A 12,732-nucleotide genomic window follows, 5' to 3' on the forward strand; every position below is an offset into this window, starting at 1 on the left:
ACTGTGTTTCTTATCATATTCAGAGTTAATGAAGGTCTATAAATAATTTTCTTGCCCATATACTTTGTTTACATTTTTTAAAAGATAAGTGTTTTTTATTTTATTTATTTATTTATTTATTTGACAGAGAAAGAGAGATCACAAGTAGGCAGAGAGGCAGGCAGAGAAAGAGGGGGAAGCAGGCTCCCTGCTGAGAAGAGAGCCCGATGCGGGGCTCAATCCCAGGACCCTGAGATCATGACCTGAGCCAAAGGCAGAGGCTTAACCCACTTAGCCACCCAGGTGCCCTGATAAGTGTTTTTTAAAAACTCAGATGATTCCAATGGGTTTATTACACTTTTTTCTTCTTTCCTCAAATTATTAAAATATGCTGTGTAGGACTAACTTGGCTTTTCTTTTTCATGTTCATAGAAGAAGGAGAAGAATACTATTAATGTAATTGCTAATACAGTTTTAAACTAGTGTTTTAACTGAGGGTTATTGTGAAAAATTTTACTGTTTGCTAGATTCCTAATTTAAAAGTGCCTGTAATCTTTTATAGGAATTTCAGCTTTTGCAATTTGATAATAACAGAACTAGGTAAGTACAAAGTGAGCATCTCCTACATTGGGAAAATCTCAGTTTGGTGAGAATGTAATATTTTATAGCCAATAAGCCTTTTGATTTAGTTAAAGCTGAAGATGATAAAGTGACTGCCCATAACTGTCCAGAGCCAAGTGAATCTGGAAATCAACATCTTTGATTTTTCTTTGGCCCTTGCTGCTGGAGTCAAAAGTTAGGAGCAAGTCTAATGGCCTTTGTAAAATTCTCTTTGTTGTTTTTGATTCACAGAGGAATGGTTTCCTTGAGTAAGGACTTTACTGAAGTTTCTCCCTTTAACAAGGTGCTTAGCATAATGTTGCAGTCCGTGAGAGATCCTGGTATAGAGAAGGAAATGTAACTGAATTTTATATTATTATAATCCTGTTTAAAATACTGTGAGGAACTCCCAGACTAAAAATCTATATATAAGCTATCAGCAATAGCCTATCACTTCCTTTGACTATTTTGTAGAATTTATAAAGTTTATGATCACCTGGATAATATCCTCAGAATTAGTGGGTAAAAATTCTTCCATTAGCTCTCCTTATCCTCACATATAGTGCTAGGATACTGTGGACATCGGGTAATAAAAGGCTTGTAAATTTTTTTTGACTCACTGACCATAAGAAATGTTTTACGTCACATATATTTTATATGACATAGGTCTGGGTGTGATTTTTTAATATGAACTAAGTGTTTAAAATAAAGTGATGCACAGTGTTTTTTAATCTGTTCTGTTGTAGCCTGTTTTTCTTTTCCTAATAAGATTTATTTATTTATTTATTTTTGAGAGAGAGAGAAAGTGAGAGTGCATGCACGTGCGTGCCAGTGGGAGGGACAGAGGTAAAGAAAAACTCAAGCAGACCCCATGCTGAGCATTGAGCCTGACACGTGGCTCAATCCCAGGCTTGAGATCACTACCTAAGCTGAAACCAAGAGCGAATGAGCCGCCTAGGTACCCTTGTCTATTCTTTTTCATTAAAAAAATTAAAAGGATCATGACCCAACAAATTTGATTCAAGACCCACACACACATCTGTTGTTCTTTCCTTTAGAGTAATAGTCCTCACAAAACCTGCCTTGTCTTCTCATGTATTGAACTCTTTCAATATTTTAAGATGTAGGAGGTGCCTGGGTGGCTCCATCGGTTTCAACGTCTGCCTTCTGCTCAGGTCGTGATCCCAGGGTCCTGGTTCAGCCCTGCTTAGTGCCCCACACACATGGGGGAGCCTGTTTCTCCCTCTCGCTCTGCCCTTCCTGCCCGCACTTGTGCATGCTTTCTCTCTCTCTCTCTCTGAAATAAATAAAAATTTTAAAAAATAAATAAGCATTTTAAGATGTATATAAAACATACAAAACTTGAAATCTCTAAACATGTTACATGTTTTTATCATTTGGATAAGATACTCTGTGCCCTGGTATTTGTTACCCCCCTATATTTGGGGCCTAATAGGCTTAGAACATTTCAAGGCATCCCTGGGATGGCTGTAGAAGAAGGATCAAGATTGAGAAGATGCGTCGACAAGCTGTATTTGAGTTCTGTTTTTTCTAGCTCGCTGACCTGGGCCCCAGCTCTAGAATGCTCTGCTAAGCGTGTCTAGTGTTTAGTCTCCTATCACCAGCCCCTACATCACAGTTGTGAGCCTGACTTTAAAATTCGACACTGCTTTCCAGGTGTGAGGTGTAGGCTGAACTAGACCAAATGGGCAGAGGTAGGCTCATAAACAGAAGTAGGAGTTGGCTGTATATTTGCATAAACTTTTTCCTTTAGAAGAGGTACACCTAAATTGAACCTCAGGTAATGGTATGTTTTTTGCCATCCAATAATAATTTTTGTTACTAATTTTATACTTTCCCTTTTGCTGGTTGCCTTTTCTAGGTCTTAAATTTAGGTGCAAACCTAAATAGTATTTAGTTTTTAAACAATGATAGTGAGGCAAGATTGTATCTTTTTTCTGTCTCACTTCAGGACTGAAGGAAGTAAAAGAAAGTTTTAGGCTGAATGCCTTTTTGTGGATGATTGGAAATGCCGTAGTAATTTGGACATTTAAACACTGAGAACCTGTAGTGTGTGAAATACTGAAGTTTAAGTCTGTTCCCTAGAAATATTTCTGTGTAAGTAGTATTTTCAGAGTCTTAGATTAAGTTTAGCAAGCACAAAATGTCCTTTAAGTTAAAAGTGCATACAAAACAATGCTTTAGTCTAAAGCTAGCTTAAATATCAGAACTCCCTCAATTTTTCCTGTACTCATATTTACTAGTCACCAGTTGTTGGCCTCACACATCCTCTCCACAGAGATCCTGGCCTGTAGGTCAGGTATCCTCCCACTTTCGGTCCAGATAGGATATGGAGGGCCTCCATCATCCCTCTTGGGAAATCAGAGAGGTTGGGAAGCCCTGGACAAGCTGTGCGAGTAGCACATCTGAACAGCAGAGGGGTCAGAGAGCCTTCATGGTCTGTAAGGACTCCTGCTCAGATGAAAGATGATAGTGGTTGGTTGGTTGGTTTAAGGCATCATCAGTTTTCGAGAATCTTCTAAAACTCTCAAATGTCTCCCCAGGCAAGGAGATATACATACAATCCCTGCTCTAAGACTCTTCAAGATATTGTAAGAAGCTGCTTAATTAACCCCCTACTATATGTTGAGTGAATCCTCAGATTCTCCTGGATTAGTGATTGAATGTGAGAGTGAGTGTAGGAACAGTAGAGATGTCTTCAGGTTTCTAACCTGATACTGTTATTACATGTCACCATACATAATGGATCAGCATTTTCTTTCATAGCTGTTGAAGTTTGCTCAGAATGTGGTTAAGCTGTTACCTGCTATAGGTGGTCCAGAAAAGACAGCCACCCCAGCAAAGAAACCGGCAATTCCCAAGAACCTGTGTATTCTAGAATTCCCAGACAGATCAACCTGTAGGGATTAGAATCCAGTGTTAGCCATATTGAAGGCAAAACTCTTGTTGAGACCTATGCCTGCAAAGGGATAAATATTATGAACAATTGACTTCTGAGGTGATTTTGGATGGCCTTTTGCCTTGGTATCTTCTAAGAGCTGAGGCAAACAGGGAAGAGTTACTGTGCCAGGCAGGCAGTGTTTTCATTGTATTAATAAGGAACAAAGGGTTTCTTATTTTAAATTTTTAAGGCAACACAGGGGTACCTTTCTTCCTTGATCCTCACGGCTCTTCTCTATTGGGAAATGGTATTTACATTCTGATCTGACAGTGGTATTCTCAAATCCACGTATGGCTAAATGCCAGCCATTGGTTTGTAAGAAGTCAGTTTTCCCAGGTTGATTTCAGCTTTAGAAAGTTTTGATTTTTACATAAGCTTCGTATAATATCCTACAGCCCTTATGAATATTGACTTCAGGTCAGAAGAATCCATGAAATATTTGTATAAGTATTTCCGTTCCTTTTGTGCCCAGGACTTGAAGTCAGTTTGGGGTAAAAGTAGAGGAATTGATCAACATCTCTATTAAAGTACATAGGACTAGTCTCAACAAGAGAGAAGCCACACCGGTCAGGAAGCCCCTTTTTTTCTCATGGAATTCCTCAAGATGGTATCTTAGAAGGAGCCAAAGAAATTTCTGGAGCTGAAGGAAACAAGTAAACACAACTCTACCTAACCTTTTGGGAGACAGAAGCAGAGTGGAATCCTACTGATCCCTTTTTTGCTTTCATTTCTTCTTTTTTGTCTCATGTAGATAGTTCTCTCACCATTCCTCCCCCAAAGGTAAGATGAAAAGTGGGTAGGATACAGCACCAGGGTTTCTTAGGCCTTGCATGTGATTTTTTTTTAATTATAAAATTAATACCAAATATGTAATCTCTTTGGGGAGGTTATTATTAATACTTGCTTTTACTAAATGGTTTAACAGTGTTAATGAGTATGTCTACTCACCAGTACAGGAAGTAGCACTGCCAGGTAACCACCAGTGAAAATGGCAAAGAAGACGGTATAGGTCATCAGTAATGGAAATGTGGTGGCCAGAGGAGCAAGCAGGTTAGTGATGCCGCAGAGGATGAGGTAAGACTTGTGGTAATGATACCTCTTGATCCAGTTTTGATCAGCAACCCATCCAGAGATTATCTGACTGACTGTCTCAGTAATACCTGGAACAAGATTGAGAAGACCTTGTGATATCCGAATTCCATTTCCCTAGCCCCTTTGGAAAGTGTAACTGCCCAAGACCTCTTTTCCTGAGTAATACAACTTCTTCCTGAGGTGAGGCCATCTGAACAAAAAATGGTCTCATTATGTCTGTCAGTAGATTCAGTCATTTATTTACCCACTCCAAATACATCTAATACAGTGGCAGAAAGACTCCTCCAGAGCTGGGTAGGAGACCCCTCGGGTGTTTTGTTTGTTTGTTTGTTTCTATCCTCATCAGGTTTGGAAAGCTTGTACCACCTAACTGGGAATCCCTGGTTACAGAGGCCTGGGCACTTAGGCGGCCTTCCTCAAAGAGGTTGTGCAGGTGAGGGAGTGAGAGTTCTAAAAGACTGGTAGGCCCTCAGGGCGGTGTGCTGGGGAAGCCAGATGGTGGAAGACTCGACATTATAAATAATAAAGTCTTATGTTGAAAAAAAAAATAGATGTTGGGACTTTTTCTTATGGTTGTATATGATGTTTTGGTAATTAAAGTGCCCCTGTCAAGGTTATTATGCTTGGAAATAGGAAATCTGTTTTGTTTGTTGTTTTGTTTTACTTTTTTGGGAAATAAGTAGGAAATCTGGAAACCTGGGATCATTTTGAACATTGGAGCTATGGTGTAAACTTGAATAAAATTTAAGTACCATGTTTTTCATTCAGTTTCACGGTAACAGAATATTCTTATTTTTTTATCAATTATAAACTAGTGTAGCAGTTAAATAATAGAACATGTTCACCAAGAGTGCATGAGCTACAGTTGCTTTATAGTGTAAATTCTTACTAAATTGCTTCACAAAAAAGGGAGGGGGCAGAAAATGCATACTACTATTTCTATTTTTACAGTTACTTCCTAGGATACATATGGAAACTTTTTGTTATGTTCTTTGGTCCCATTGATAGCCTAATCTGATCTCAATTGATGACTATCAGACATTCTACTAAAAAAATTTAACTATGTATATTTTCCTTGTGTACACAGGCTTTAGTTGACCGAAGTGGGGTATCTTTGCAGTTGGAATGGCATATAGTCAGTTTTGTAAGGATTGTGTAAGCAGTCTTTTCAAGAAATTAGGGAGAGAAAAGTTAACATCAAGCTACATAGAATTTCCAGATATTTAGAACAGTCCATGTCATCCCTTTAATTTTTTTAGGCTCCCTATTTTGTCCGTTGAGAGAATCCAGATCTTCTGAATTAAGCATTTTTGTCTCCTTACATTTTTATAAATACTCAACTAAAATGATTGTTTTCATTTTTAACTTAACCTTGTAATTTTTTTTAAGTATCAGCCTGGTCCATTAGTGAGTGGCCTGTAAATAGGCATATTTATCTGTCTTAGTGCGAATGCAAGAGCAAAAATTCTTAGCTACCCATACTATAGAACATTATTGAATGCTTATGATGGGCCAGGCACTATTCTAAACTCTACATGCATTGATCATTCAGTCCTGATAACCTTATTATCCCTATATTACAGATGAAGAAATTGAGGCACAGAAAACATGCGTAACTTGTCCAAGGTCCTACAGCTAGGAAATACAGAGCAAAACCTGAACCCAGGAAGTCTTAAGTTCTAGAACCAACCTTTGAACCTCCTCCCTGTGCTGTCTGCCTATGATTTTTCTGCTTCCTGGAGGTGGCTTTTGCCAGCTTTTTAAAGTCACGTATTTATGCCACAAATACTAAATGTGTACTGTGTCAGACAGACACTGACATGAAAATGAACGAGGCTTGCTTAGGGGCCACTTTCTGATAAAGAGCACCTGTGTGCAAGGTGTGGTGACAGATCTGTGGAGGGACAGGCCTGGTTCTCCCACCAGCCTCAAAAGATTTCCTTTTTTCTGGCCCTCCCATAACTCCTTTTTAAAAAAAATTGTTTTTCTTTAGTTTTTTATAAAATTGAATAAATTTTTGTAAAATAAAGTTCAGTTTTCCTTTTGAGTTTGAGGTCAAAGTATGCTTTCTTACCAGCTACAGAAACAAGGAAGGAGGCATCCATCATGTCAATCCCTAGTGTTCTGGCTCTGGCCACCAGGTGGAAAGTAGGGATGAAGTATGCCAGCTGACTGAAGAGAAAAGACCAGGTAAATATGTAGAAGAAAGGATTTTTTAAAAGGGAGATGTCACAGAGTTTTTGTTTATAGCTGCATGAAGTAGCCTCTTTCTCATAACTGTCCCCATTAGGCTCATTGTTGAACTCTTCGTACTGTGAGACTATTAAATTTGTCCCATGTTGTCTGGCCTTTTGCGTTGCACTCTCCGTGATGGTGGCCTCTTGTGTCTTATCGCAGGATGACATTTCTGTCGTGCCCACTGCCTCTGGATTACTTACAGACAAGCTGCTGCCTTTATTTTTAATATCAGAATTGTTCTCGCTTTTGATATGGATGGATCTTAAGAGCATACTTGAAGGCACCAAATTTAATGTCATCCCTCCAAGTAGTATAAGGGCACCTAAATAGGGGAGAGACAGTGAGAAGTTAGGTTAAAAATTACCCATCTCATTTCATAATACTTTGTTCTTGGGCTTAGAAGGGGCCCCACTATGAATATATTCAGTCATAGTGCAATAATTCCTGAAAACACTACTTTGTCCCCTAAATTTAATTGAAGTATCTAAATCTGTTGACTTTATTTTTAGCCCTACACACCACTGTATTCTTGTGAAAACAGGGCATACTTTGAACATAGAAAACCAGAAAGCTGCACCAGGAGATGACCTGGAGGGAGAAAGTGTTATTTGTGTGAGAGAAAAAAAGAATAGTTTTTTTGGGGGGGGGGTACGGGGGGTGGGTATTTGAAATGTTAGAAAATTACTGTGTGTTTTATTTATTTATTTATTTATTTTTTTTTTAAGATTTTATTTATTTATTTGAGAGAGAGAGAGACAGTGAGAGAGAGCATGAGAGGGGAGAAGGTCAGAGAGCGAAGCAGACTCCCCATGGAGCTGGGAGCCTGATGTGGGACTCGATCCCGGGACTCCAGGATCACGCCCTGAGCCGAAGGCAGTCGTCCAACCAACTGCGCCACCCAGGCGTCCCTACTGTGTGTTTTAAATAGGGATTTAAAGTATCCTGAAGTGGGGATATAGATTTCAGGACAGAAAATACAGAATTCTAGAGTTAGATGATGAGAGTCATTCAGAAACTGCCTTAGAAGAGGGGCCTGCCTTTCATCTCATTCCATTTTTAATTTCCTTGAAAGAAGACGGATGTCAGTCTTGGTTTCAGCATGGTCTGACCAAAGCTGTGGGTTGTGTGCGATGTTTCCAGAGATGGAATTGGCTGTAGGTTCTGCTATCCTATCTTATGGATTTGCCCCCTAGTTCAGTTTGCCATGAGACCACTGGTAGTTTTTCACTTGGGAAAGGAAAGAGGCAGCAAAAAGGCTCTGTAGGTAGAAACAGGCTTATATATATCCCTATAAGTGTACTTGTACAGATACTTTTCCAGTGATTTAAGATTATTAAAATCTGAATATTTTAGGTCAGGCACAAAGAAAATTGTGGAGTGAATGGTTTCATTTGTTTGTGAAAAATTTATATATAGATGATGGTGTAGAAGAGATTAAGGTCTATTTTAGTGAGTCAGGTGGAGGAGGCATTTTTTAAAGAGAATATTTGAAAAGAGAGTGCTTCAGTGGTACAAGAGGAGAAAGGAATCTGTGTGTCCCCAGGAGTATCACTTTCCCTGCAAGGTGTTTCTCCAGCTGCACAGAGTGGCCTCCATCCCCGCAGACGTGAATCCTGTGAACTCTGAGTTGCTTGTGTGGTCTGTGGTGAAGCCTGCAAATAGTTCAGCATGTCTTCTGCTGTGTGTTCTCCGAGGAAGAGGAGGCACATGTTTACTTTACTGTAGAAGTCCTGCTTATTTCTTCCCTGGCTCAAAAAGTCTGCACTTCCCGCTCATTCGAGGGAGAGAGCTGAACGTACCTTGTGGAGTTGATAGTTCAGACACAGAGTGACTTACCTGTCCAGTCATACAGATCTATCAGGATTTTTGTAAAAGGCGCTATCAGAAACGTCAGGCCCATCCCAGAACGGGCAATAGCTGTGGAAAGAGCTAATCGTTTCTTGAAGTATTTGATAGTTACCACGGCAGCTGTTTGGTACAGGAGGGCAGAACCCAAACCTAAAAAGAACAGTAGCTTGGAATCACATGAAGTGGCTTTGTACCAGATGAGCTATTCTCCTGGACCTGAGATAATATAAGTAGGCCTGTTGGGTCCATGGACAAGACAGTAAAAAGGAAGGTTCCTAGTTTCATCTTTCTACAGTCTTATTTTTACAGTGGACTCACCAGGTAAAAGTCCCATAGTCACACAAAGAAAGGGGATGTTAGTAGCCAAGCTGCTGATTAGATATCCACCAGAAACAAGGAAAACCCCGAGAATGGAGGCAGTCTTCTCTCCAGTTATTTCACTAATAATGGCAACCAGGGGACCTCGGAAAAACGAAGAAAGGCAAGTACTAGGTAAATACGCTCTGGCATTTCTTATTTTCTGATGTGCAATTTAAATGAGCAACTGAAGGAAAACAAGAGGACTTGACTTTGGAATATTGTGTATCCTTCAGAAAGGTGTCTGTATTGGGCTTCATAATATTCCCAGTCCCACACTATTGTACTTTTTGGAAAAAGTTGTTTGTTTTAAAGAGGTTTGCAAATAGGTTTGAAAAATGCATTATAAAACCACAAAACGAGGGGTGCCTGGCCAGCTCAGTCAGAAGAACATGTGACTCGATCTCAGCGTCATGCGTTCAAGCCCCACATTGGGTGTACAAGATTACTTAAATAAGTAAAACCTTAAAAAAAAAACAAACCCACAAAATGAGATTGCACCTAGTTACCTATGACTAGAATAAGATTCGATCATTATTCTACTTTGTCATGTTTGAGCCCCAAATAGAAGTAAGGGAAGAGGAATTGGTTTGCTGTGTTTTGAATATGCTTAGATGTTGGGCTTTAAGAACTTCGTGGTCTGATTTCCCAGAGAGACTGGCTCACTGAACCTGTGTTCAGGCACTGTGAAAAGAAACAAGGCATGAAAAATTGAATCATGGACTTTAATAGTTGGATTCTTAAGCTTTTTTTGAACCCCATTTCTTCTGATTTTGTCAAGCCAAGAAGAGGCCAAACACTTCGAGTCTATAACTGTACTCAGCTTTACCTATTAATGAATCTGGGTTTTAGCAGTGCTTCAGCCTTAAATGACTGACAGACAAATCTTCTCAGGATTGCCCTTTGTGGTGCTTTTCCTTGGACAGCGAGCTTATTGCCAGCTTTATACCTGCAGAAAAACGAAGTGATGACATGATGGATCCGATCCAGCCAGTTTGTTCTGAGGAGCTTTCAAATTCTTCTTGGAAGACCACAAAGAAAATGGCGAATGTCTTGGTCATCCCCATCAGAAACACGTTTACCTAAAGCAAAGCAGACCAAAGAGTCCAAGTCAGGTGGTGAGTGAGCCGTCACAGAGAAGGTTACAACTGCTTGTGCTTCTGACCCCATCCCCCTGGCCCCAGGTCACCAGTATTTACCAGTGTGTTTGTTGGTTCGACATTACACATTTTGTATTTTGTGGGGCGGTCCTACTCTTGGAGTATCTAAGTGCTTGACACAAGAGCATCTCCTTCAATCCTCATTACAAGGCTCTGGCAATCAATGTTTTCTTTGGAAAGTGAGGTTTAGAGAGATTAAAAGTCATTTGAACTTGATATGGGGGTGCCAGAGGTGAGATTTGAACCCAGATAGACTGACTGACTCCAGACCAGACACTGTACTGTTCTGTCAGAATCGTATCTGTTAAAGACAGCTAGTTGCATTTAACTCTTGTGAGAGAAGCACATTGGTCCAAAAGATGAATTGTTCCCATCGGTTCTTAAATGAGCTTTGCTAACTTTGCTCTTAAACTGAGTACACTTCCTCACTTGGTATATAAATAGGGTGGCCCTATACGGTCCCAGCGGAAACACTGGAGGGCAGAAGGGAGCACTACTAACTGATGCTAAACTAGCGAGCGAGCGTAAACAGGTTGGAGAGTCAGCTTCTGGTTGGTCACGTGCCCCATCCTTCCTTTTGTCCCAACTAACCCTCCTTGCCAGCACTACCCTTCTCCCTCCCACTAGGAGGAATATCCCTTTTGAGGTCAAGTTTTCTTTCTGTGGCATATTAACATTTGTTGCTTAGAATTCCCATTACCCTGGGGGCAGTACCCTGGGATCAGCAGGAGGAACTGGAAGGGAAGCCACCAGGCCAGAGTCTTGGGGCACGCAGCACAGGAGCCATGGGCACTCACTGTCTCCAGGGGCTTCCAGGCTTCCAGGCTTCCAGGCTTCCCCTTTCTTTTTCAGCGGCTTTAGCTTTTCTCTGCTTTCAGCCTGGCCACGCATCACTTATGAACCACAGACCCTGGGCTTCCTTTCACTAATTCCACTTTCTCTATCTGCCTGGTGAGTATTACCCGCTGTCATTGACTCATCCCATTCTGTACCTAGCCATAGACAGTCATTCACTTGAACCTTAAGATGCCCACATATTCATAGTGTCATGGTGACGAGTACTGTTCTGAGATCAGCGTCCCTTGGCCTGAATCCTGGCAGCACTTCCTCGGAGGGTTGTGACCTTGGGCAAACTACTTCACAGCAGTTAAGCTTTCTCTTTTGTAAAGTGAAGAGAAAGGAGATACTATGCTCACAGAACTGAAGATTGAGAAAATTCAGATAAAGAATAGCACTTAATACTGAAACTGTTAACTGTGGTTTTGTTACCTCCTATAACCGTTTTGCTTTCTTAAGAACTTCAGACTCATTTGTATAACCACCGTATCTAACTCAGGTCAACCCATCCAAAATTAGACTTTTTTCCCCTTTATCCCACACCTGGTTTTCCTTTTCATTTCTCCTTTCATTGGGATCAACCCAGTCTTGCTTACCCGAGTCAGAGATCTGCATCCTCTTGGGCCTCTGTTTCCCTCAGCCCCCATGTGCTACCCAACCAGCAGCTTCCCCCTCCAGCCTCTTCACTTGACTCTTGTTTCAAACTAGTATTTTTTTCTTGTCTGGAGTAAGGGACTAAGAACCAGTGGTGCCCCGAGGTTGCACAAGTCAGGCGTGGTGAGGAGGGGGTCCCTTCATGCATTTTTCCTGTTTTGATTTGATAGTAGCACAAAATTGTCCTTATTCAGAGTGAACAATGCCACGGAAACCCAGGCTATCCATTCACAAGTGAAGAAGACATTTTATCAGGCCCTTATTCGGGCAATTTATAATCCTCCTCCTCCTCAGAGTTGCTTCTATCAGGAACTGAGGCTACAGAGCAGAGCAGACCTCAGGTGGACCCCACTTGTCTTGCCCAGTTCGGAATGCAGAGTGGCGATTGCAGCCTCATGAGCAGGAGACACCATAATGAGGCATCATTCTGTAAAGTACCCTTCCTCTTTCTGTGGACTTGGGTTCTGTGCTGGTATCTAGATGGTGCTGACCTCTCCTTTCTTAGCCACCTGAAATGGGCTAACTCCTTGACCCCACTCCCCCATTCCCAGTTCAGGACCTTTTCTCTCTGGTCTGTCCTTGATGTCTGGGCGGAGCAGCAGTGAGTGGCTGGGGCTTGCTTGTCTCTGACAAGTGGGTCTGTGCTTTCCACAGTGTGTCAAGAAAGCCAAGGACACAGCCTTTGCATCACTCTCTCTCCCTCAACTTATAACCTTCCAACTTTGTTTCTGTTTTGACTCAGATATCAAAACTCTTTCCCAAGATCTGGATTTTCCTTTGGTTATCCAAGCAGACTAGGTACGTCTATACTCTGCTACTGCTATTCTCCACCCTGACTTTTATCTAAGGTAGGTGGGTTTCAGCCCTGTTCCAGAGTCTATCTCACATTGTAAATGGGCTCACCCCAAAATACAAGCCCCTAGAAGTTCTCCCGTGGCTGACCCAACCCCCTCATTTTCTTTGCACCTTTAAGAGAACACCTCCCCCCCCCCCCCGCCGCCAAAA

General features: G+C 41.1%; 1 protein-coding gene across 6 annotated transcripts in view; it reads right to left on the reverse strand.

The window, feature by feature from the left end:
* SLC16A4 (solute carrier family 16 member 4) overlaps window positions 1-12,732 on the reverse strand; it is a 39,331-nt gene that overhangs the window by 19,916 nt on the left and 6,683 nt on the right. For 3 of the 6 annotated variants that reach the window (XM_044238883.1, XM_044238881.1, XM_044238879.1), the window contains exons 3-8: window positions 10,026-10,158; window positions 9,038-9,181; window positions 8,708-8,869; window positions 6,708-7,193; window positions 4,490-4,701; window positions 3,404-3,497 (exon numbers count right to left, since the gene is read on the reverse strand). In XM_044238883.1, coding sequence (XP_044094818.1) covers window positions 3,404-3,497; window positions 4,490-4,701; window positions 6,708-7,193; window positions 8,708-8,869; window positions 9,038-9,181; window positions 10,026-10,158 — 1,231 coding nt within the window. Of the gene's footprint in view, window positions 1-1,449; window positions 1,877-3,403; window positions 3,498-4,489; window positions 4,702-6,707; window positions 7,194-8,707; window positions 8,870-9,037; window positions 9,182-10,025; window positions 10,159-12,732 lie in introns of those variants that run through there. The other 3 variants (XM_044238878.1, XM_044238882.1, XM_044238884.1) reach the window with 3 other exon arrangements.

Source organism: Neovison vison, chromosome 2, assembly GCF_020171115.1.
Source record: "Neovison vison isolate M4711 chromosome 2, ASM_NN_V1, whole genome shotgun sequence".
NCBI lineage: Eukaryota > Metazoa > Chordata > Mammalia > Carnivora > Mustelidae > Neogale > Neogale vison.